Consider the following 27,830-nt stretch of genomic DNA (forward strand, 5'->3'; position numbering starts at 1 on the left):
GCACAGCCCTCTTCAGGTCTCCCCATAGATTTTCCACTGGATGTAGGTCTGGGCTCTGGCTGGGCCATTCCAAAACTTTAATTTTCTTCTGGTGAACCCATTCTTTTGTTGATTTGGATGTATGCAGTGTCGAAAGGTGAAATTCATCTTCATCTTTCTAGCAGACACCTGAAGGTTTTGGGACAAAAGTGACTGGTATTTGGAACTGTTCATAATTCCATCCACCTTGACTAAAGCCCCAGTTCCAGATGAAGAAAAGCAACTCCAAAGCATGATACAGCCACCCCCATGCTTCACCGTGGGGATGGTATTCTTTTGGTGATGCAAAGTGTTGTTTTTGCGCCAAACATATCTTTTGGAGTTGTGCTGATCTGGCATAGTGGTATGTTTCTCTGACTGTAGTGCACAGGGTCATGGGTTCATCTACTGTAAATTTGATCTGGGACACTCCTCCCAGTCTAGTGTCATTACCTCATTCTACCTATTCCAGGGAGAACATTTGAGAAGGCCAACCCAGTTAGCTTCTGCTCCTCCTTTCCCCTTTCCACAAAAAATAAATAAATAAATAAATATTTTCTAAGCTTGTTTCCTGCCTTTCCTATAAGATGTCTAGTCCAGATACAGATTTGCTATCCAGGACTGTTTGCAAGCTTCTGAACCCCTAATCCTTTCTGTGTTGGTGGGAAGCCTTCTAGCTTAATTTTGTTTCTTAGAACTAGCCAGTTTTCTTGTTTCAGTACTCATATCTGTTTCTTTGAGCTCAGCACTTGTTCAGAACTCATTGTAAGCACTAAATAAGCTACAAATTACTACAGCACTCAACTTTTCTCACTTGTCTAGAGGAAAACAGTTTCTAGTACATAATAAATAAACACCTATCCAGGCATGTATAAGGGTCAGCTCCCGGTGTTTTCTCCTGTCCACCTGATGAATCTGGGCATCTTGGGGGCAATGCAGCAATTGCATCATGTACACAGACATCCCTCTCCTCCTACCACCCAACACTACAACCTGTGAGAGATACACTTATATAACCAAACTGGAAGCAAAGCTCTCTTCACCCAAGACTGGACTAGACAGTCAAGAGGAGAAGGTAAACACTTGCACCACACCACACCACACTCATCACATAGTCCCTCAAAACCTGCACCACCAAAACAAACACAAAACACACACCTACATTCGCAGAGGCTCTGAAAAAAAATCTACCCAAGCAACAGGGACCTTCAAAACAGAAACACAAGCAACCTCCACCCCCAACACAACCCAAATGACACATACCCACAAACTACTCAACCACAGCCCATAAAGCATAACAACATACCCAGCACTCTAGTCATAGGTTACTCTATAGTCAGGCACACTGCTTTTCCACTCACCAGGCTAAACAAGGAGAAAGTTATTGTCAGCTGCCTGTCAGGTGCCAGGATCCGCCACATAACGCATGCGCTCAGGTCACTCCACAGCAAGTACAAATATGACTCTGTTATTGAACATGTTGGTGTGAATGACCAGAGATGTACCTCCCTGGACTACATGAAAAGAGACATGGAGGAGCTTTCTGATCTTGTAGCCCAGGCAGGTATAACCCTAGCCCTGAGAAGCATCCTGCCATCACCCAGAATAATACCACAGTACAAGGACAAAATGATTGACTTCAACAAATGGCTAAGCTTCTGGTGTCATTCTAAGGGGATCCAGTATCTGTTTGCCTGGGAAGACATGATCGACAAACCACGATGCTTTGCCAGAGACGGCCTGCACCTGTCGCCCTTGGGATTCCGGATACTGGCTAAGGCTCTTGCCACCCCTATACTGCCTGTTTTAGGCAAGATTCAAATGACAAATTCACCACATAACAGGTACAAGCAAGCAAAATCTGAGGGTAATGCTACTTAATGCTAGAAGTCTAAACCTCAAAATGCACTCACTCGACGCACTCCTTAAAATGGAGAACACAGACATCTGTGCAGAGGCAGAGACCTGGTTCAGGGCTCCAGAGAGCACCCTTGCATTACCAGGCTATAATTCATACCACACCTTTCGGACACCTAACCTGGACCGAAGCACTAAAGGCGGTGGGGTGTCCATATTCATTAAGGATATCCACACCTCCAGGCTAGTTGCTCAGCATAATGTATCTGAGATTATCCAAGTGCAACTAACTCTGGGAAAGACCACAATGCAAATTGTAGCTTGCTACAGATCCCCCACCATGCCCCAGGATTCCCACTCCTCATTTCTTGATACACTGGAAAATATTAGGGTACAACCTAACAACCTATTAATGGGTGATTTCAACTACCCCGGCATTAACTGGGAAAACTACTCATGTACCAACTCTTGTGCTCAACATTTTCTAGAATTCATAAATTCCAATGCCTTGGATCAACTTATCCACACCCCCACCAGGGGCAGCAATATTCTAGACCTGGTCATCACCAACATGAGCATTCCACACCAGAGGTCAATTCCTCATTGGTCAGATCCGACCACAAGCAAATCACCCTAGACATCCACATCCCACCCCCACCCCCCCATTAGGATAACCACCGTAAAAAATTTCTCCAAAGTCAACTTCACGATTCTTAAGACATAAGTGGAAAACTTCATGACACCCATGTTGACGGACAATAGAGGTACGACTGCTGAATCCTATACAATTGCACTTTATAAGCACTTACACGAGTGCATGGATCATGCAATCCCTAACAGAACCAAGATGCTATCCTCCAAAAAATGGAAGCCAATCTGGTGGTCTCCTGCTATAAACAAACTCTACAACAGAAGAAAGAAACTGTTGCAAAAACGAGTAAAATCCCATGATTGGAGGAACTCTGTGGTCAGCCTCAGTAAAAAGCTGAGATCCCTCATAAAGTCCTCCAAATCTAGTTACGAAAAGAAAATCGCCACTGATTCTAAAGACAACCACAAAGCATTCTATAGCTATGTCAAGAATCTCAATGGCAACACTCAGATCTGCTGTGAGTTACAGCACAATGGCACTAAATATACAGAACCAACTGATATTGCCAACATCCTGGAAGATAGGTTCAGTGCTAACTTTACCCCTCTCTCATCCCTTAAAGGGCCCATCTCTATACCGGAAGAATGTAAAGTACCTGTAATCATGGCTGCACATGTAAAAAACACACTCTTCAAAGCCAAGAACACAGCATCCATGGGACCGGACAACATCCCAGGCTGCGTTCTACATGAACTACAAAATGAACTGGCACCCCACCTAAGTACCATGTTCAATCATAGCCTCACCTCACGCTTTGTGCCTACTGAATGGCACACAGCAATGGTTAGCCCACTCCACAAAGGAGGAGCCACCACGGACCCCAGGAACTACAACCCCATTAGCCTGATGAGCCTGGTATGCAAGGCTATGGAGCGTATCATCATGGAACTTATAAACAATGACATTGGTAATCTCCAGACGCTGGACCCCACCCAGTCCGGGTTTGTAAAAGGCAGATCTTGTCTCCTAAACCTGATAGACTTCTTTGAAGCGGTCACCAAAGCCATAGATGAGGGTAAGGTGGTTCACACAGCCTATATAGATCTTGCCAAGGCTTTCAACACCATCCCCCACTTTGGAATTATAGACAAACTCACTAAACTAGGTATAAATCCCTACGTCACAAGATGGGTTGCCAATTGGCTCACTGACAGAACCCACACTGTGAAAGTAGCAGACTCTAAATCCATCTTCAGACCAGTGACAAGTGAAGTATCACAGGGTTCAGTCCTAAGTCCTCTCTTGTTTGGTATCTACTTCTCTGAAGTACAGGCTAACACAGAACGTCTTTGGCTAACAAAGTTCGCAGATGACTAAACTAGGAGCCATAATCAAAACTCCTACCGATGTGGACATCCTACAAAAGGGCCTCACTGAGACAAGACACCTGGTGTCAAAGCCATGGCCTCAAGCTCAATGCCAAAAAGTGCATTGTCATCCCTTTTGGTAAAAACTCTGTACCCATGAACTACCACATAGGCAGTACTCTAATACCGAAAGTGTGATAAGAGACCTTGGGACACAGGTGGGCAGTAGTCTCTCCTTTGATAATCACATCGCCACAGTAGTCAGGAAATCCTTCTATGTGGCACACCTCATCACAAAAGGTTTCTCATCCAGGAAAAAGAGGTAATTGTTCCCCTCTACTCATCACTCATTAGACCCATTATAGAGTACAACACCCCTTTTGGTATGTACCTCACAAGACATCTACAACTGGAAAGGCCACAGAAATACCTCACAAAGAGGATTACCAGCCTCAAACAGATGCCCTCCGCAGACAGTCTCAAAAAACTCCAGCTTTACTCTGTCACATATCGCCTACTCAGAGGCGATCTCTGCCTAACATACAAAGCTATGTCAAACCCAGAGATGTTGGACATGCTCCACGTAAAGAAATCCCAATCCCTCTGAGCTACATGCTCTAGGGACCTAAACCTTGTCACAACAATAAACAGAACATACTGGTGGGATAGATTCCTGTTCCCAGAGACTTCCCTTACTCTGGAACAAACTACCTATCTATATTAAACAAAGCTCCTCATTAGCACTCTTCAAGAAAAATCTTGATGATTGGATGGGAGATAGGAAATTCACCCCAGGGATCACTTCTGTGGCTCTGCTTGACAGGGGCACAGGAAAATAATTTTTTTGGGTGGCAAAAGCCAGGGTACCGTTTGGCTAGGCTTATATAGGCCCTAGGGCCAATAGCCTAGTACCTACCTATGAACCTATGGCCAGAAAGTTCAACCTTTGTCTCATCAGACAATAACACATTTTCCTACATACTTTTGGGAGACTTGATGTATTGTTTTGCATATTTCAGCTGGACCTGGATGTTTTTCTGCAGAGAATATGGGAGATTGTTTTTGCATGTAGTACACAACCAGTACTTGCCAGAAATTCCTGCAGCTCCATCAGTGTTGTTGCATGTGGTACACAACCAGTACTTGCCAGAAATTCCTGCAGCTCCTTCAGTGTTGCTGTAGGTCTTTTGGCAGCCTCCCTGACCAGTTTTTGTCTCGTCTTTTCATCAGTTATGGAGGGATGTCCAGTTTTTGCAATGTCACTGTTGTCCCATATTTTCTTCACTTTTTGATGACTGTCTTCACTGTGTTCCATGGTATAGCCAATGCTGTGGAAATTTTTTGTACCCTTCTCCTGACTGATACCTTTCAACAATGAGATCCCTTTGATGCTTTGTAAGCTCTCTGCAAACCATGACTTTTACTGTAGCAGGCAACTGAGTAAATGTCAGGAAAATCCTACTAGGACAGCTGAACTTTATTTGGAATTAATCAGTCTCTTTGAGTGATGGCAGGTGTGTACCCAAGAAGACTGAGTGCTGTAATTAAATCAAAAGGTGCTTCAACAAAGTATTAGTTTAAGGGTGTGCACACAATTATGCAACCAGCTTATTGTATGCTTTTTATTTTTTTTATTTCCCCCCCCAACAGATTTGTTTGTTTTTCAATAGAATTGTACAGGTTATAGGTCACATTAAAGGCGGGAAAAGTTTTTAAATTATTTATTGTGGTCTCATTTTTTTATATCACAAAACCTGGCATTTTAACAGGGATGTGTACACTTTTTATATCCACTGTATATACATAAACATATATAAAAACATATGTAATATAACGTATATATATATATATATATATATATATATATATATATATATATATATATATATATATAAAACTGTATTTATTTACACATATAAAATAACCCATCATAAAGACAGCAATATCCAAGTCTTTTTTTTTTTTTTTTTTTTTTTTTAACAGAATCCTAAGAAAAGTTGTGTAGGAAAGGAAAAAGATGCAAAGCACTAATTGTAGAAGAGAAAAAATTTTGAAAATGTATAAACATTTTGATTGACTTATTGAAGAAATTATTGAGATCAGAGGCCTTGAACAGTACAAGTGCAGGCAGTAAATGAGGGAGTGCCCTGGATCCACACATCTGGAGGTGCCAAGACCAGATCAGAGTTGGATCCGAAACCTCAACAGTTGAATCAGATTAAAATAAAATAAAAACATGATTTAGTGTTGTCCATTTGCATTTGTTTACCAGACTACACAACATAAATCAGTGAAGGCTCACACAAGTAATACAGGTCATCAATCAAGTAACAATTGAGTTGTATCACACCATTCTACAAAAGTTAGAACACAATATTAATGAAAACCATAAATGTACTTTGCAGTACAGTAAATGCAGAAACTATTAAATGCATGAACTATTATGTCATAACACATGTACAGATGACTACAGAATGCACGTACAGAGTTCCCTAAGTAAAAAAGAAAGAAAGAAAGAAAATGTCCAAATGATTGATAATTCAAGACCAGTAAGGTAGCAAACATATGGCTTACCACTCTTGGCATAGCTTGCCTTGTACCGCAGTTGATGTCCAAAAATGTGGTGCTAGTTGAGTGCTTGAAATTTGATGCCAAAGACCTATGCCTGCTGCTGGGACTACTCCAGTGATTTGGGCATAATGCAACAGCCACCCCAAACTATGACAAACAAGATCATTACACTTGAATATAATGCAAGAGGCACCACAAACTATGACAAACCAGATTATAATTATTCACTATTCCTGTCTTAAGCACACTACATAAATGTCAAAAGTAACTACTGCCAGGACTTTTGAGTATAGAAACAAAAATGCCATCCTTCCATTCATTACTCCTTATGAACACACCCCTGCCTTTTATGATGTGTTCTTGTATGCAGGTCAGAGGGGACAGGGACATAAAACTAGATGATAATATGCAATGGGATGGTAACCAAAAAGACAAATGTAATGAATGACGGTAAGTGCAAGCAGAAATTTAGATTGCTAACAGTATATACACACTGGAAGACAGAATGGAAACCGTAATATACAGATGCTGTGTATCATCTAGGAGTAGAAAGGTGGTAACCGACTGAAGAAGAAGCACAGAAACAAAATCAGAGACAAGACTACCAGCTAAAGACAGTATGATTTAATGCCAACATGGGAAAATAACTTTAAAAGGGAAATTTGGAAAAAATGCTGGAACAAGGGTGGTGAAAATAAATGTAAAAAGATCAGCGGTGTCTGAACAGATGTGTTAAGGAAAACAAAATGCAGAAGGAGAGAGAGCGGGAAGCATTTGCAGAAGTCTTCCTGCAGTGCCAACCTAGGGGGAGGCCACCCACCTGCAGCACTGTTGACTCAGCATCAATTAGTGGCCTGGGAAGCTAACAGGCTGGCTGGCTGTAAATGAGCTTGAGCAGCCTACAGTCAAGCTTATCTACATTGTGTGTGGGTGTGTGTGTGTGTGTGTGTGTGTGTGTGTGTGTGTGTGTGTGTCTATGCATGTCTTTTGGCATTGTTGTGCTCTTTTGCAGAGGGTGGAGAACAGCGCAAGTGTCACACTGATAGGGAGAACAGATGTAAATACATCATTGGCAGGAACACTCACATGAGTGTGCTTATATAAATTCATATAAATTCATGCCATACCCTTGGAGAAAAAAGGTCAGTCAAAACAAATTCTGTAGTTAGCAACAGAGGACACCAGGTCAGGACACCTTGATCAAACTTCTTCCCCCTAAAGATGAATGATTGCTCTGCTGTGATCCTATATTTGTAGTCCCAGTCTGGTGGTGGGGGAAGGTTAGCCAATTATTCTAGAGGAGGGTTGGGGATGGATGGGCATTGATACTAAGCTGACTGTCATTCCATCCAAGGAAAGCAAAAATAAGATAAAAAAAAAAGTCTAGCTGTAGCACTTAAAAGGCTATAATAAATCAAAGATCTTCCGCCTATACTTTGATACAGTCATGCAATCAAAAGACTTGCAGGTACAGGCAGCATGGTGGTAAAGTAGTTAATATTTCTTCTTCTTAGCTCCAGGGTCTGGGGTTTGATGTTGATGTATGATTACTTTCTGTGAGGTTTGCAGGTTTTCCCATTGTCTTTACAGCTTTCCACTATGTGTTGCTTTGGTTGAGTGCATACCCTTAAAATTTTCTATGTCAACAGCCTTTGCCCTGGTGGGTCAGACTCCAGTTGAAAATTCCCACACAACTGGCCTACACATCTGGTACAGAAATGATTAAATAAAATGGGAAGCAGAAACTTAGAGCAATGACACATCAGGTGACAGAACATGCACTTAATTAAAGTGTGACACAGAGGAAAGGAAATCTGAGTATCAAGCAAAAATACCACCTGCAGTGAGAAAACAATGTGCACTATCTGTTTAAAAAGTTGCAGAAAATAAGCAGGGATGGATGGTACCAGACTAGTTATGTACTAAATCGATGTTAACACTGCACCTTTAACCTCAAAGTCATACAGATTAGAAACTTATCCTATGTAGATACTTTCATGAAGATTTCCAAAAAATAAAGTAGAATCTTAGATGCAGCATCTCACACCCTCTCAACTGTCACACACTTCCACCCAAGTGCCCACATAGGAGACAGTGATTCTTGAAGTGCAGAACATAATTCCATTTCAGCAGATTGTCAACCTTACAGAAAAAAATGTGACAACAGTCAAGCACGAAGACCACATGCCATCTATCAAACATATTTTCAGATGTTTAAAAAGCTTTAGTATTTAAAACCAGAAGTAGATGAACACTTAAAGGAATACACTAACCTTGAAACTGCACACAACAATTTGCAGATGAGCCTGCAACATAACCAGCAGGAACTGTTGACCAGACAAATGTATAATAGTCCTTCTGAGTTGTACACCCAACCTGGAAGTGAATATGCAGAACAAGTAATATATCTCAAAATTTTAATTTGCAGTAAACAAAATTAAGCACTGAACTATTTAAACAGTAGTAGTAAACCATTTAATACTCCATGTAAGTGGCCTTCTAACACTGAAATGCTAATCTTCAATATTTTGTTATTATTTTACTAACTTTATTTCCTTCTTGTGTTCAAAAGGGTTTTCCTTCTGACTTTCTACATTAACAATTACATTTCTTTTGTTACATAAATTACACAGCATGCTGCTCCACCACTGGAACATACCACCTTCAAATATATCTGACTGTTAACCAAACAGCAGGGTTTTCAATGTCTTTTTAACTGTTACTTTGCTGACTAGGACAGTGGTCTGACCCAAAGTGGCCCCATTCAGCCACAACCCAGGAGTAACAGAATACAAGAGAAAGGAGGTACAATAGTTTAGAAAATGAAGAATGAAGTGAGACAATGCAGTTAACAACTGTATGTATCTAACAGTACAAAAGATGTTTTTTTTTCAGTTCACAAAGCAGTACAGTGCAGATATTCTGGCAATAAGGATTTACATTTTTTTTCATTTACCATCTTAATAAACAACCAACTGTAGCTAAGTAGAAGCCTGGGACAGTCAGGATTTTGCATGAGGTTCTGTGCCATATCAGGTAAAGAACATGTAGGAGTCACGAAGGCACTAAAAAGGGATAAGGGCTAACATCTTGAGATTCTCACCGGATTGTCTCATAGCACACTGCAAAAAACTGTCTGCTCTTTACGGACACAATCAGCAGAGACATAGTCAATAAGCTAAGTAGGAGTAATGTGAAGTAGAAGACACAAGAAATCAGCACATGCAAACTTTGTGCAAAAATAAATAGCTAGAGAAAATGTCAAGGTTTCAGCTGAAGTACTACATTAAACAATCATGTGGCATAAACTGAGCAACTACTGAAAGACTATAAAACATTTATCAGCAAACAAATAAGAAATAGCCAACAGCATTATGCTGATATAGAGCACAATAGTCGCATTTACAATTTTTAGTGCAAAGGACCTTAAACTAAGACATGGTAACATTTTTCTTCTTCTTCTTTTACTATAACAGCATCTTCATCATTAACATACAAAATTGAAAGTTGTGTGATACATACATTTTCATCATTAACATACAGACACTAAAATTATTTATCACTGTAACACTACATGTACTAATACAGTAGAGAGATGATTATTTGAACGTCAGTTACCCGAGACGTCAAGTTATTCAAACTCAACCTTCCTAGAGTTGTGTCTGTGCATGCATCATTCCATCTGTATGCGCATCTTTCCTACCGCATGGAATTTAAAGTTAGGTTTGTGACACTAGGCAGCAAATTTAATCCAAGATCATGGCTTTTGGCAGTGTAGGCAATCATTACACTCATGATTGATTTGATTACTAGCGGTATTAAAAGCTCCTTTTGTGTTGTGGCTTGCTAACCTTGCCTTTCATGGTTTTGTACATGTTTTTTTCTCATTGCGAAATATGCCTTCTAGTATAAGCTACTAACAAGAACTTCATAGGGTTAATTATAAGGAAGTTATGGCTTGGCCTTGTGGTTTTCCACATGATGATTAATTAGTGCTTTTTAGAGAATCTAGAAGGGAAGTAAAACTGCTTGATTAGAGTAGAGGGATGACATTGTTAAAAAAGAAAAAAAGTCAGAATATTATTGCAACTGCATGAGCATTAAAACATGGTGTGGAGTCGTGTCAAGACATGATACTGTTAGTGGTGGATTTTATGACCTGCTTTTGCATTTTTAATGATTTTATTCAGTGGATAACATATATATGAAGTGACTCCTAGGAAAAAATAGGGAAAATGCCTGTACTTGTTTGTCAATGTTTTTTTTGTTTCATTACCTGTAACATCATGACTTCTGGGTTAAAATGACTGTAATTGACAAAGAAATGTGTATGGTGCATCTCTGAGTACTGTAATTTGCTAACAGTGTTTGCACTCGTATATGTTTGATTATCCAAACTACCCTAAGCTCCAATTGGTTTGGATCATCGATCCTCTAGTGTAATGGATTACTGCTGCATGGTTCATATAAATGAAATGGAAGTCTGGACATCAGTCATCAGTCAGACCCTTCGATGATCAGATGTCCTCCAATACATAGATTACATTCTTGAGCCATGACATTTACAGTACAATCTAGCAAGTACAGATGCAAAATCTACTGTTTCACTTCTATTCCTTTTTATGCTGCCCTTACAAGGAAGACTAACCTACTGTGCCAATAACTGCCCTTCTGAAAGCTAAAAGGCAAGAACTAGAGGTCAGAGTCATGCATGACGTACCAAACAGTGCAAATATAACTATACACCAACGTAAAACATACAATATTAAAATACTTATTATACATAAAATATTAAGCTACTTACAAACATAAAATACTTCATGTAAAGAAATGTCCAACACATGATCAAGAAGGCCAATAAAACAGTACGACAGTTACCAAACCAATAAACAAACAATAGTACTTTGGGAAGGAGGAAGGTAGAAAGGTGGCTGATCTAAAATATTTCCTGAAGTACTGAAGCACCATTGTCTGCTCTTTTTCTAAATTGGACAGCCAATTTGTTAAGCTTTGAGAAAAAAAAATTCTGATAAAAGGTACAATGGTATTTGCTGACCTGGTAGAGTAAATAGTAATCTAGCAAGATAGGGTTTTGCCGTACATGTTACCAAAGAAGCAATGCCATTTAGCTAATCTCTTGGAAAGGGATATCTCTTAACTTGATGACTCCATTTCATTTTTGTGAAAGTCGAAATAAACAGTAAATCAATCTGCTTAATGGGTTCTGCCTACTAAATAGTATACCTCAAAAAACACGCCCATCCATAAATATCCTCCCAAATTACAGTTATGTGCGCTTCTTTGTCTTTCTTTAACTTGTACAAGTCATTCTTCAACTGAAAATATCAGTATGAGGTAAGGCCCATCTATTCATCTGTTTCTCATTCCACTCTGGATAAATTTGCTCTGGCCCCGTTTAATATTTCTTCCGCCCACTATGCATTCTTAGAATTTACATTACTTACCTGCAAATCTACCTTATCAGGAAAACTTTGGCAGTACATTGACATGAGGTGAAAGGTACAGCCTCTTCAACTATGAATACAGGTAGTGTCTTCTCTCACTCTTTCCTTTATAAAAGGCAACTCATGACAGTGAATGTCTACTGTTTTTGGTTTTGGTAATTCCTTTACTCTTATCTCAGTATCCTCTGTTTCTCTAAGTACCTGCTGCTTGGAGCCCCATTGCTGACTAATCTGCAGTTGACATTAAAGGGAAACTTAAGACTTTTCAAGTACCTTTCCTTTTCTTAATGACTTTATCACCATGGGTCCTTCCCTTTATCTCTACACAGACATCTTTTATTTGACTAGAGCTTTCTGACAAAGCTACATTATAATATGCAAAACGTTCTTCACTTTCAGCTTCTACATTAACTTAATTTACTAACAGAACAATGTTTTTCTAGCAAGGCTTAGTAATAGGCTTTCGCTAAAACATTATTTTTTCTAACCCTTCCAGCCAAAGGCAGACTTGGCTCCTTTTGTTGTTTCTAAACTTATCCCTTTATATTTATTAGAACAATGTGTTTTTAACAATGTACTAGGCTGCTGTTGCTCACACCCCCCCCTTTTTTACTATGGGTATATTCGGGACAGTGTGCCCTTAACAGTGGATCAGGTTGATTTTCCCCACCTCCAATTCTTACCTGAAATACATTCAGTCCAGAGATTATGAAACAGTGGTTCCCCCCACCCCATAATTTCTGTGTCAAGTGTCTTGAACAAAAGAACATCACGACCGATTATGTTACTGTGTGTTATATTGGGTATCATACCTACAGGATATAGTACTTTTCCCCAGACAGTTTGAATTTCTACATGCATTAAACAATACTTCGCTCTCTATGAAGACAAATTATTTTAACCTTCCTCTTATCATTAGTCTTAGGTCTGAAGCTCATTAATAAGTGCGACCATCCTATAGGACTCTTAACGACTTCTTTAATTCATTTTCATTAACCAACACTGTAGCTCTGGTTAATTTAGTAATAACAAAAAGAAATATGAGGATTTGTTCTACTCTAGCAGTTACCTAATATTCTATTTGGGATATTTTCATTACCTGCACATTGACTAGAAGTCTCATCTTTGATAAACAAAGCATTTACATTTTCATGTTGGATAAGAATCACATTTTTGTTAGCTACAGCATTCCTACTGCTACTTAAATATCATTTAGTAATCATCCCCATCTTCTCATATCTAAAACACATTTTTTTCAGTTATTGACAATTTCTGTGTGTTCAAAGATATGTGCATCTTGTTTGTTATAGGCATGTCCTTATTTTCAGATGTGACCTAACCTGCCTTAAAATATTTTAACCCCATCTTATGTGATTTCTGAAGCTGTCAAGCACACAAAAAAAAACCTACATGACCAAAATACTAGTGGCTCCAATAATTTAAAGAAAGAGGAAAGAGGACACACACCCTATATCTCCCCTTTTCTGAAGCAAAATAAATATTATATGGTAGTATTTTGCAGTACTGTTTATTACAATTTACAGAGTTTACACTTCCTCTAACAATGGGCTTATATTTTTCCATCACTTTTGTTATTCTGTTTTTAAATGTGGTTCTATGTAACAGCTCACATTCTTACTGGAAGCAAGAAGAGTCACTTGCTATTCAAAATTTATGCTAATGATATATATATATATATATATCCAGATTTTTGCCTGGATGTACATGTTTCAAGTGTCTTTGTACAGATTTTCAATGTCTTGCAGGTTACGAGGGATGTTCTCCATAAGGTGAGAGGATAAAATTTCAAACCCGTTTAACACAGTCCAATTCTCATTGGTGACATCTCTATCAAAAGCAGAAAGATAAACGTCAATATTTTAATCCCCACTCTCTTTCTCTTTAATGGTGGGTGCTCACTGCAATATCCATCAGATTTACCAGTGTCTGCCTTTTTCCTGAAAAGACAAATTCCTCTCCGAAAGAGCCACGGCATGCTGAGACATGTCTGTGCTGGTCTGCACTGAAGCTTGGAGGAGTTTCAACATTTGCAAAGGGTAAGAATTCAGTCACAGAACAGAAGAAAGGAGAAAAGCCAATTTTCTCTCTTTCTTGGTTGGATTAAATGCAGAAAACAGCAACACTTCTCTCCATTGCTTTGTGGTGTAATTAACTAAAAAATGTATTGCACTTGCAGTGTGCAATGCAGGGGTGAAAAAAGATGTAGTTTGGTCAGTACTAATCAATCTATACCTGTCAAAACCACAAGTGTACAAAAAGGAATAGAATGGATACAGTCCTTTAGTTCAAGTGTAACTTACTTACAGCAAGGAATCCAAAATAAAGTTCACTTTTAACTTGAAAAGAAAAATGCATACTTCTATTTTAATCTATTTCTTTTTTAATTTTTTTTTTAAATTTGGATTTAAAATAATAGATAAATCAATTATAAAACAAAAAAATAACTATTTACATAAGTCCACAGCTGATCAATACATCAAAGTTATACACGTCAACAATTAATATTTTTCAAACAAGTCTAAGTTTAAGCCAAGATTTACATGAATGTGCAATATTAGAACTTACGCTTTTAGTATGCAATTCACTACTGCAATCAAATTTTGCCATACTAATAAATTCAACACTAGAAGGGTTAACTTCACTTTTCCAAAATTAAGTAATTACTTTTCTGGCTACAGGAAAAATAGACCAAAGAAGAGGCACACTTGGGTTTTTGGAATTATGCAAAAAAAAGTCGAGACTTCTAAGACGCCCACATTTTTATTGTGCAAAGCTTTTGGGTCAATACCCTTCTTTAGTGCATATAAAAGTAACATCTAACACACTGAATTTATAACACGTCTATCAAATCATGTGACACAGGCCCCTATCAAATGACTCCATTAATTAAACTATATCTATTCTATATGGATTACCAAAAATTCACAAGAATCATTGCCACCTACCAATGAGACCTATTGTCTCAGGTGGAGGGTGGTTGACTGAGCCTGTTTCAATTTTATTTGCAGCATGTTTTAGGACAATATTTATGTACAGTTAAGAGTTTTGTATGTGATACTGGTGATTTTTTTAATTAAATTAAATGAGTGATTTAATTCTACCCAATGCACAATTTCTATATGTAACCTTGGATAGTAACTCATTTTTTACTGTCATTCTTAATTCTTATGGTCTTGAAGCTGTACGTGACTTTTTATGTATGAATACAGTGATGCACAGCAGGGAAATTAGTTATATTTGTCAATTGCTTGAATTAGTTCTTACAAATAATGTTTTTACTTTTGAAACTCAGTATTATTTACAAACTGAAGGTGTTGCTATGGGTATGGCAGCTGCCAATACCTATAACAACATCATTTTAAATCAGCGGGAGAATGAATACATTTTTAATTCCAGTATAGAATTCAGTTCTAAAATATTATTTAACGATTCGTGGATATTTTTTGGTGTGGAATAGTTTTTCATTCAAACTTTCTCAGTTTGTAAAACACCTTGACAGCACTACTAGTTTTTTTAAAGATTCAAATACCAATATTCAAATAAAGAAATACATTTTCTACATGTTAAAATAGAAAACACACTGAACTTTCTCAGTTTGTAAAAGACCTTGACAGCCCTACTAGTTTTTTTAAGATTCAAATACCATTATTCAAATAAGGAAATACATTTTCTACATGTTAAAATAGAAAAAACACTGAATGGTATTAATACTTTTATATTTAGGAAAAATATACAAGCTAATCACTATACACACAAAGTATGCATACACGTTTTCACAGGTATAGTTGTTAAAGGACAGCTTACTAGAGTCAGTAGACTCAGCAGAGATCAAATGAAATGTTTAGCACAAATGGATGAGACAGTTAAAGATTTTAAGGAAAGAGGTTATGGTGACGCTATGTTTTCAGAAACAGTACAAGAAGTTCCGCATAACAGGAATGGTTTTGCTAAACCATTTTTCATGGATATGGTGGTGAGATCTATCACAGCCAATTCAGTAGCAACAATTAGTTCTAGAAATAATAATAATCTGATATATGATACCACATTTAATATAATGATGTAAAAAGAATAATTTCAAAAAACTGGAATATCCCAGAAGCTATGCCAGAATTGAGACAGTTTACTGGTAAGAAACCTAGCTTTGCCTATAGGAATAGTCAGAGCTTAAGAAAAAGACTTTGCTACAAAGACTTTGATTTATTTACAAATTTGAATAAGAACACTATAGGTAAAAGATATGGGACCTTCCCCTGCTTTAACTGCATTTGCTGTAAACTTATACTTAGTGATAATGTTTTTATACATCCACAAATTGGACAAATATAAGTCTTCACTTGTTTTGCCATATGTAATACCACTAATATAGTACAGCCTGCTAAGTGTAGTAAGTGTTCTGATTTTTATGTAGGTAAATGTGGCTATAAATTAAAAGAATGAATAACAGAAGATTACTCAGACATACAGTGGATATAAAAAGTTTGCAAACCCCTGTTAAAATGCCAGGTTTTTGTGATATAAAAAAATGAAAGCACAATAAATCATTTCAAAACGTTTCCCACCTTTAATGTGACCTATATCCTGTACAATTCAATTGAAAAACAAACAAATCTGTTAGGGGAAAAAATATAAAAACGTACAATAAGCTGGTTGTATAAGTGCGCACACCCTTAAACTAATAATTTGTTGAAGCACCTTTTCATTTAATTACAGCATTCAGTCTTCTTGGGTACACACCTGCCATCAATTAAAGAGACTCTGATTAACCCCAAATAAAGCTCAGCTGTCCTAATAGGATTTTTCCTGACATTTACTCAGTTGCCTGCTACAACAAAAGCCATGGTTCGCAGACAGCTTACAAAGCATCAAAGGGATCTCATTGTTGAAAGGTATCAGTCAGAAGGGTACAAAAAATTTCCACAGCATTGGATATACCATGGAACACAGTGAAGACAATCATTAAAAAGTGGAGAAAATATGGGTCAACAGTGATGTTGCAAAGAACTGAACATTCCTCCAAAACTGATGAAAAGACAAGACGAAAACTGGTCAGGGAGACTGCCAAGAGACCTACAGCAACACTAAAGGAGCTGCAGGAATTTCTGGCAAGTACTCGTTGTGTACTACATGTGACAACAATCTCCCATATTCTCCATATGTCTGGGCTATGGGGTAGCCTTTTCTTGCGTAGAAATACATCCAGGCCTGGTTAAAATTTGCAAAACAATATATCAAGTCTCCCAAAAGCATGTGGGAAAATGTGTTATGGTCTAATAAGTCCAAGGTCGAACGTTTTGGCCACAATTCCAAAAGGTATGTTTTGTGCAAAAACAACACTGCATCACCCAAAGAACACCATCCCCATGGTGAAGCATGCCTGTGGCAGTATCATGCTTTCGGGTTGCTTTTCTTCAGCTGGAACTGGGGCTTTAGTCAAGGTGGAGAGATTTATGAACAGTTCCAAATGCCAATCACTTTTGGCCCAAAACCTTCAGGTGTCTGCTAGAAAGCTGAAGATGAAGAGGAATTTCACCTTTCAACATGACAATGACCCCAAGCATACATCCAAATAAACAAAAGAATGGCTTTACCAGAAGAAAATCAAATTTTTGAAATGGCCCAGCCAGAGCCCAGACCTAAATCCAATAGAAAATCTGTGGGGTGACCTGAAGAGGGCTGTGCACAAGAGATGCCTTTGCAGTCTGACAGATTTGGAGTGCTTTTGCAAGGAAGAGTGGGCAAATATTGCCAAGTCAAGATATGCCATGCTGATAGACTCCTACCCAAGAAGGCAAAGTGCTGTAATTAAATCAAAAGGTGCTTCAACAAAGTATTAGTTTAAGGGTGTGCACACTTACACAACCAGTTTACTGTACGTTATTTATTTTTTTATATTTTTCCCCTAACAGATTTGTTTTTCAATTGACTTGTACAGGTTATAGGTCACATTAAAGGTGGGAAAAGTTTTGAAATGATTTACTGTGGTCTCATTTTTTATATCACAAAAACCTGGCATTTTAACATGGGTGTATACGCTTTTTATATCCACTGTACATAGAAATATTTCTATAAATGCTTTAGCCAAACATAATAGTCATGATTTTAGGTTTAGAGTACTTGATCCTGTATATAAGAATAGCAAGGAGAAGATAATAGTAATGTGCTAGAGCTGAGGAAATATAACTGGATCTTGTGCTTGCACTCTGATTCTTTTCCTGGAATTAATATTGCAATTACTATAAAACCTGTTTTAATAAGAAAACAAATGAGATGTAAATAAGTTTCTTATTATTAATACTGTCTTTAATGTTGTATTTATTTTTTTTTAAATGTCTGACTGCTTTAAATGTTTAATTAATGGAGTCACTAGATAGGGGCTGTGCCACATGATTTGATAGAGGTGTTATAAATTGAGTGTGTTAGATGTTACTTTTATATGCACTGAAGAAGGGTACTGACCTAAAAGCTTTGCACAACCAAAAATTGGGCTTTTCAGAAGTCTTGACTTTTTTTGTTCACTTTGTTTGGTTTTGTCTCAGACTTCATTCACCACAGGCTTCTGTCTTTTTGGGTTGTTTTTGGAATCATCTCTGGAATGGAAGCATTAAATAAAATTAAAGATTTAGAAACAGTACATCTATCTGACCATAGTATGCCACGGTGGTATGGCAGTAGCATTGTTACCTCACAGCAAGAGGTTCTCCCGTTCGATTCTCGGCTTGGCTTGGGAGGGCCTTCTGTGTGGAGTCTGCATGTCCTCCCCGTGGTTGGGTAGCGTTCGAAAGACATGCGTGTGTAAATGGGCATACCTTCGTTGAAGGTTGGGCGTCGAGCTGGCACCTCAATATTTTATAAAAATCTACTGCCAATCATTAGCGGACCAGAGTTCCACTGTGATGACCCCCTACCAGGAAAAAGCTGAAAGAAAAACAACAACATCTATCTGACCATAGGGCTTGAATCAAGTCATTAATTTCTATTCAAAAAGAGGAGATAACTTCACATTCATATACCATGTGCATCCAATCAGCTATTATTTCAGAATAAAATCTCCAGCATTTAATTCTCATTGATTTATACATAATTGTAATTTTGTTAGAAGTGACAAAAGCTCTCTGTAAGAATTTCCAAGTGAAAATTTTCCAACATAATGAAGATGTATTTTTAATCTGTAGATTTTAATATTGTCTCTTGTATTCTTCAGAGAAGTTTCATTATTATTTTTTGAGTAACAATTCCAACAGAAATTGTTTAAATATGTGAAATCTAACTTAAAAATTTTATAAATCTGTGACAAATATGATTTATTTTTCATTACATTATTGATATTACGAATTCCAATGCAGCCAAACGCCAGAGGTAACACCAAAGTGAAGGTACAAAACACTTTATTGCAAATAAAACAAAAGTGAGCACCTTCACATTCAAACCAAATGCTTCTTCAGACATCATTTTCATGTTGATATTAAGAGTTCCAATAATTTGGGGAACAAGTTCTTGTCTAGGTTAAATATCTTGTTTATCTCCATGTTCACAATGTCTCTGAATATTTGTAAAATTAAACAATTCCCAGAAACTTGATTGTATTTGGACCTTAAATTTTCAGCACAATGTATTAGTACTATTTAAGAATTGATGCCAGTAAAATAAGTTATTTGTTGTTTCAGTACTAGCATTTTGTTAAAGTTACGAGTTTCCAAGCAGTCATTTGTATATGCAGTTGGAAACATAGACAATATTAAGTCTTTAATACAATTGTTAGAATATGTGAACTTTGGAAAGAGGAAATAATGTTACTTAAATATGGAATTTGAGAAGAGGGTGCAATTCCATTTACGCAAACATCTTTTAATAGCCAGAGAAAACTATTAGGGACTATTTGTTTATGACTGGTTGTGATATATTTATTATTTACTAATAATATTGATGTATTTGTTTCCATTTTGAATGATATAATGATTTTATCCACAACACTACAACTTTTACAATTGATGAAGCAGCATATGAGTGCATATCAGGGAATCCTGTTCCAACATTATACCAACATTTTCTGTGCCAATGAAAGGAAACTCTTGGTTCATTAAGATGCCAAAAAAAAAAAAAAAATAAGTAGAATATTATTTATCTCCTTCATCAAATTTTGAGTGAACATAGTACTAAATATTGTAAGCCAATATTTTAGGGAGAATTATCATCTTAATAAGCATTAACCATTCTTCCATGGTAATAAATAATTTGTTCCAATTTGTGACTAAATTTAAAATTTTATCAAGAACATGTTGAAAGTTTGCATCATTTCTTTACTATTTGACATAGTGGTTATATCAAAGTACTTCAATTGATTGCTATTCCAATAGAAGTTATAATATTTTTGTAAAATTTTAAAAAATATTAATTAATAATCTACGTGTTTTGTTATGATTAAATCTTAAGTTTGAAATTTCTTCAAACTGACTCATAGAACTTATACATTGTAACAAGTTTTCTATATTTTCTATTGTTAGTAAAATATCATCAGCAAAGAGCTGAATCTTTAGTTAGAAGTCTTCTTTTATTCTGATCCCATTAATTTTCTTACTGGATCTAATATTATTAGCAAAGGAATATATAGCTAATGCAAACAGTACAGGTGATAATGGACAGCCTTGTTTTGTGCCTTTTTGTGATTTAAATGAATTAGAAAATAACCTATTTTAACATAAGGAAAACAGGTAGAGTCTTACAAACAATGAAAAATAAAAAAGGCAGCTGTTGCTCTTTATATTGGAACAAGTAGATCTGGGACCTCGTGGGGGACCCTTGAATGAGTATTTGGAGTTTGTAGAACTCAAATGGCAAATTAGGCTTGATGCCTATCATGCTCCTGGGTTAAATGATAGAATTTCTTTATCTTCTCTATTGAAATTAAAATCTATGTTTTTTATTTAGATATATACACTGTTTAGGGATGTTTTCAACTTTTTACATGTATTATTGTTTTATATTTGGCTTGTATTAAGTATTTGCAGCCTTGTTAATGGGGGAAATGATGTCAGTTATTTGTGATTGGGTAAGCAATGTATTTAAACAGGTGCTAATTGCAGTATTTTTGTATTCTGAGGAAGTCATCTACCAGACAAAAGCGCTTAATACTGCTGTGTTTGCTTGCACTGCTTTATCTTGGATGAACATTGTCTGTATTTTTTCTGGATTTGGAGTTTTCTGCTTATAAAGGATTTACCATCTACCAAGCGTCGCTTTTGTCTTGCAACAGCTGCCTTTTATTTTTCATTATTTTTCACTATTTTAACATAAGTACGAGTTACTGTACACCTTAGAAATTAATGCAATTAGCTCATGTGAGAAATTATACACTTGTAAGTGTTTTAAACAGGTACAACCAATGAACTGAGCCAAAAGCCTTATCGAAATTGAGGCTAATGCTAGACCGTCATTTTTATTTTCATAGTCTATTAATGTATGTATTCTTATTATATTATCCTGTACTTGTCTATTTAAAATAGATCCGGTTTGATCATTGCTAATTAGTTTAGGTAAACATAGATTCTTATTAGCTAAAATGGACACAAACATCTTATAGTCCACATTTAAAACTGAAATGGGTCTGTATGCTGAACACTTATCTTGCTTCAAAATAGTTCACATAAGGGAAAATATCCATGATGGGAGAACTTTAGCAGTTGTGCCTTATCTAATATTTTAACTGCATCATCCGGTAGTATTTTATATAGTTCTGGTACAGGATCATCTAACCCCAGTGCTTTATTATTTTTTAACTTTTTTATTTGATCTTTTATTTCAGTTAACGTGAATGGTCTATCATTTTTTTACCTCACTTGTTATTTTATTATTTATATTTTCCCTTAGAAAAATTTCAACTATGTCATCATTATCTAGGTTATTTGTAGGGGTTAGCATTGTCACTTCACAGCAAGAGGTTCTCATGTTCAATTCTTGGCTAGGGTGCCTTCTGTGTGGATTCTGCATGTCCTCCCTGTGTTCATGTAGGTTTCCTCCAGGTGCTCCTGTTTCCTCCCACATTCCCAAGACATGCTTCAGGTGGATTGGACATTCTAAATTGGCCTTAGGTGTGAGTGTGTGCCTTCTGAAGAAGGTTGGGTGCCAGGCTGGCAACTCAACACTGTAATACTGTACTGCCACTTGTTCTGCAGACCACTGATACACTGTGGCAACCCCTAATGTGAGCAGTCAAAAGGGGAAGACGACTTATATTTTTATAAGACATTTTATAGCCTCAAGAATACCTTTAATATCTGTTCTTCTTGCTTTTTTATCATATGTTATAATTTCATTGATATGATTTAGTTTATTTATTTTCTTTGATCTAAGAGTATGTTTACGCAAACGTAAAGGGTTTACTGAATATGTCTGAAGTTTAAGTTTTTCCAGGTTTACTGAAACTTTATAATTTAAAATTTCAACATATTTTGTATTTAAGTTTTTAAATTCAGACTGATTGATAATGTCACTTGATTTTAGATTTAACTTTGGTGGGTCTACTTTGGCCTGTAGTATATTCAATTATTTGTCCCATTCTCTTGTTTTACTAATATACCAGCTTGTAACCTTTCCATTTAAGTAAGCCTTTAGTGAATCCCACAGGACAATGTCAGACACTACACCATTCATATTTATTTCTAGGAAATTTTTGATCTCTTTAACATACCAATCCTTGAATCCTTTTATTTTAACAATGTACACTGGTAATCTCCTGCAATGTATTAAGTTATCAGTTTTTAAAATTATATTAAAGATTATAGCACTGTGGTCCGATAATGGACATGAAGTTATTGAAACTTCTCTGATATGTAATGATAAATTCTTTGAGGCAAAAATTTTACCAATATTTGTTTGTGTTGCATGTTTATATGAATAATGGGTAAATTGAAGTGAGTTTGTTTTACTTAGCTCATATATATCCTTTAAATTCATTAGATTTACAAAATTCATTAAGTGTTTAGCTGAAGATGTGATTCTCAGCTTTCTTTCTGCAGTGGAATCTTTGTCTGATAAAATACAATTAAAATCACCAGCCATCATGACTTCACCTTTCATGTAATAGACTATAGTGTCTAAATAATTTTTTGCATCTTGAGCTCCAACCACAGGAATCCAATAAGAGTTTACCAATTTATATAGTTTTCTGTTCCACTCGATTACAACAATGCTTAACATACCATTTTTATCAACATAGGTACATTTTAGTTTAGGCATTATTGGTGAGTTCTTCCATAAAATGAGGGAACCTTTTCTTTTAGCTTAAAAGCCAGAACCTGCTAAAACCAAATAATTCTTAATTTGCATCTTTATTAAATAAATGTGTTTCCTGCAGAAATACTATTTGAGCTTTATGTAAATGGAAGTATTTGAACAGACTCCCCCTGTTTACTGGATTATTCAATCCATTAACATTAATAAATATGCATTAAAAATCATACATTTATATTAAAAACAGGTATAATGAAATCACGGGCCGGATTCACGATGGCTTGCACGGAGTCTACAAGTAGAGTAAGACTCCATGCAGCCATCATGTCCGACGAGCGATCCAGGAACAGCCTGTAGGGGCGTGTAAAACAGCTCCTAAAACGTCTCCTACACGGACAGGGCTGGGATATACAAATTACCTCACTTGCAGCCGAAAGGCATGCAAATGAGGTAAATTTGCAATCCAGGAAGCACAAACCTGTCCGAGTAGGAGATGTGTTAGCTGCAGAAATGTACTCAGTTGACAATTGAGTACCGTTTTGCAAATAGCACAATGGAGCCTTGTCAGCTCCAAATAAAGGTTGCATATGGTTGAGGAAGAATGCCAATGGCCAAATATACGGCCATTGGAAAGTTTCCCAGATGCAAAATTAAAATAAAAATATTTTTTTTTCCGGCGATTTACAATGTTTAAGCGTAGCGCAGCACCATGCAAATGGGGTGCGCTATAAAAATTATAAAATAAGACAATAAAAGCCACAAACATGGAATTTATGAAAATTGTTAAGTGACAATGTAAGGGAATAGCAGGCTGAAGACAACATGGCCACCGAGTAGGGGTTGCTAAGGGGAGAAGCCCAGTCTAAGACATGTAACAAAGCATTAGTAGGCAATCCTATGTAAATGAGTGTTAGGATAGTGAATCACACTTTTACATAGCAAATGAGCACAGTCAGTGGAGTGTAGGAGTAGGATATGGGGAGGAACAGAGTAGGAGATAGGTGACATCACAAGGGGGGTATGTATGAAAGTTGTGAAGCTCATTGAAGCACAGTGGCATGGGTTAGCTGTCAGTTAGACGTCATGGAAAGAGGTGTGTCAACAGGTAGGCCAGGGAAAGCCAAGAAATGGAAGGTGTATACTGTGGATAACACCAACATTTCTTGCTGAGCGGGTATGCGCATATGTGTGCGCCTGTAAACTCGAGTAAGACAGAGTGCGCGCATGGAAGCGTGAGTGCATGCGTTTAAGCTGGAGTAAGCATGTATAAGGCTGTTGGAAGACCTGTAAGCATGTTTGTGCTGGTGTGTGCGTTTTAACCCGAATAAGCAAGTTTTAGTCCGTCTAAGCATGTGTGCGCGCGTGTAAGCTGCTGTGGGTGTGTTTCCGCTTGTATGTGCGTCGCTCCCCCGAGGAAACAGAAAGGAAAAAGGAAGCACAACAAATAGTAGGAAGCTACCAGGGAATACTAGTAGAGCTAGCAGGTGCAAACAATCAGAATCAGGCAATTACACAGGCAGAACACTAGCCCAGCCCAGCACTTAAAACTCTGCAAACAACAGTGCAGTTTGTTTCTCTCAAGAGACACTGCAACACTGGAGTAAGCTACTAGAAGTGAAAACTGAAAAAACTACACTCAGACAAAAAATGCTAGGGGCTGTCATTGCTGTTATAAGGCGACATATGCAACATGTTGAGGGTGGTGACAATGCAAATGCTGCCGGACAACCCACAGTGAGGAGATGGAGAAGAGTGTACAGGCCCAGGGTCACCTACCAGGGGTTACATGAGCTGGAGATAGTGGAGCGCTATAGAGTGGACAGAGACCTCCTGCAGCAAATTGTTGAGCTGTGCAGGCCACACCTCACACAAAGAACCAACAGAGGGGAACCCATCCCAGTGGAAACCAAGGTATGTGTTGGCCTAAGAATACTAGCAACAGGTACCTTTCAAAGACCAACTGGTAATATGATGGGGATATCACAGGCATCAGCATCCAGGGTACTGCACCAGTTCCTGGATGCCATGTCAGCACATGTCGGTGATCATGTACATTTCCCCAATTCCCATGAGGTATTGGCCAGCAATATGCGTCACTTCCAGCAAATAGCAGAATACCCTGAGGTAGTGGGTGCAATAGACTGCATGCATATACGCAACAAAGCACCAGCCGGTGAGTGGAGCAGGGCCTACATTAACCGCAAGGGCTTCCCCTCCATCAACTGCCAGGTCGTGTGTGATGCCCAGGGCATAATAATGAATGTGTGTGCTGGCTGCCCTGGAAGCTACCATGATTCCCATTTCTGGCATCTGACACAGCTGTACCAGACATTTGCCAATGGGGACATCCCACATGGTCACTTAGTGAGGGATGCTGGCTATGCACTGGAGCCGTGGCTGATGACACCCATCAGAAATGCACACACCTGAACAGGAACGCCATAATGAGGCACACGCACAAACACGAAATGTAATCGAGTGTGTGTTTGGGTTGCTCAAGTCACAGTTCCAGTGCCTGGACACATCTGGTGGAGCCTTGCAATACTCACCAACTACATGTACCCAAATTGTCATGGTATGTGCTATGCTACATAATATGATTCTGTGAAAACAGCTGCAGCAGGACAAGTATAGGCCTGGGCCAAACAGCCCCCCACCTGTGCCAAGGCCATCACAGGCAGAGCGTGACTCGGAGGAGGAACAACCTGAGCCTGCCCCAGTAGGCAGAAGGAGGCGTGCCCAGTATGCCTTAGCAAAGAGGCAATGCATAGCACATACACTGGCTAAGTAGGAACCCTGGAAATTATACCTCTCTCTGACTCGCACATATAGTAAAAGGGATGCCTAACTTGACACTACCTGTTTCCAAACATGTATAGGGAGTGCAGTATGTGCATCTGACATAAGCAGCCCTGCAGCACCACCTGAGGCATGATTGTCATGTGTTAAGCAATGTAAGGTAGTGCTAAACAGCATTTACCACCATGTAGTATATGCAAACTTGATGACCTTGAGTATCATCCTACCCTCACCAAACATGAGGCCACAATATGAAGACAAGATGATCAATTACAACAACTGGCTTAAGTATTGGTGTCAGTGAAAGGGGATGCAATGCCTGTCAGCCTGGGATGACATGCTCAACAAGACATGATGCTTTGCTAGGGATGGATTTCACCTATCACCTGTGGCCTTTTGGATATTGCCAAAGGCTCTTGTCACCCCATAGTGCCTTTTTTAGGTAAGGCTCAAAACACAAACCCACCTCCATAGGTATCACAAGGGATAAGAAACCACAAGTAATGCTACTCAATGCCAGAAGTCTAAACTGCAAGATGCACGCACTCCAAACTCTCCTCAGCATGGAGAATGTTGATATCTGTGCAGTAACAAAAACCTGGTTCAAGGCTCCCAAGAGCACCCTAGCATTAACAGGTTACACCTCATACCATGCTTTACAGCTGCAAAACATGGAACAAACTACAAAAGGAGGGTGAGTATCAATATTTTTCAAAGATACCCACACCCCCAGGTTGGTAGCACAGCATGAAGCATTGGAGACTATCCATGTGCAACTAACAGTGGCTAAAACCGCCTTCCAGTTCATAGCCTGCTACAGACCACCCTCCTAAACCCAGCAACCACACTTGGCTGACTGGAGAACACATGAAAATATGAAGGTCTCTCCAAACACCATTATATTGGGTGACTTCAACTACCCAAACATAGACTGGGAGCATTACCCTAGTCCCAACACCCTAGCCCAAAGGTTCCCAGAATTTATAAACCAAAATGCTATGGAACAACTTGCTACCACTCCCACAACAGGGGAAAACATACTGGACCTGATCATGGGGACTCTATGCCCAAGACCAGAAGTGTATCCCTGACTGGTAAGATCAGACCAGAGAGTAATCTCTCTGGATATTCACATCCCGATCCCAGCCCATGGCCAGAAAAACACAGTGAAAATTATTCACTAAAGCAAATGTTACACTCCTCAAAACTGAGGTGGAATCCTTCACAGCCTCTGTGCCTGTGGAAAATATGGCCCAGACCTCATAACCCTTTATAAACGCATTCTATGAACACCTTCAGGAATGCATGGCTCATGCAATCCCAAATAAAACCAAGACCCAATCCTCCAAAGCCAGGCATCCTGTCCGGTGGACTCCAGCCATAAACAAACCATACAAGGAGGAAGCTACTATATGATAGATCAAAATCCTAAAAAGGGAAGGCATCTCTGATCAGTATTATTGAAAAACTATGGCCACACACAAGATCGTCTAAGGCTATCTTTGAGATAAAAATTGTACAGGACACCAAGGATAATCACAAGGCATTCTTTACTTGTGGTAGGAACCTGTGTGGGAATCCCCAGATATGCTCAGAAGTAGTCCAAAATGACAAACAATACACCAAACCCAGAGACATTGCCAACATCTGAGCTGACAGGTTCAGTGCAAACTTCTCCCCACCAAAAGGGCAAATATCTATCCCAGCAGATTGCTGGCCCCCTGACATCGCAGATGCTCAGGTAACAGCCAGCTTCTTCAAAGCAAAACACACAGCATCAATGGGACCAGATGGTGTCCTGAGCTGTGTCCAACATGAACCCTAAGAAGAATTGAACACAAACATAAAACCACTGTTCAATCTCAGCCTTACCACAGGATATGTACCCAAAGAGCAGTGTACAGCAACAGT

The 27,830-nt window shown here is 38.1% G+C and overlaps 1 protein-coding gene across 3 annotated transcripts in view; it reads right to left on the reverse strand.

The window, feature by feature from the left end:
• The window catches only part of CALCOCO1 (calcium binding and coiled-coil domain 1), a 1,510,704-nt gene that overhangs the window by 1,319,395 nt on the left and 163,479 nt on the right, over positions 1–27,830 (reverse strand). For all 3 annotated transcript variants that reach the window (XM_044083933.1, XM_044083936.1, XM_044083935.1), the window contains exon 3: positions 8,679–8,781. In XM_044083933.1, coding sequence (XP_043939868.1) covers positions 8,679–8,781 — 103 coding nt within the window. The remainder of the gene's footprint in view (positions 1–8,678; positions 8,782–27,830) is intronic.

The sequence above is a fragment of the Protopterus annectens genome, chromosome 9.part0 (assembly GCF_019279795.1).
Source record: "Protopterus annectens isolate FY-2018-M chromosome 9.part0, PAN1.0, whole genome shotgun sequence".
Classification (NCBI taxonomy): domain Eukaryota; kingdom Metazoa; phylum Chordata; order Ceratodontiformes; family Protopteridae; genus Protopterus; species Protopterus annectens.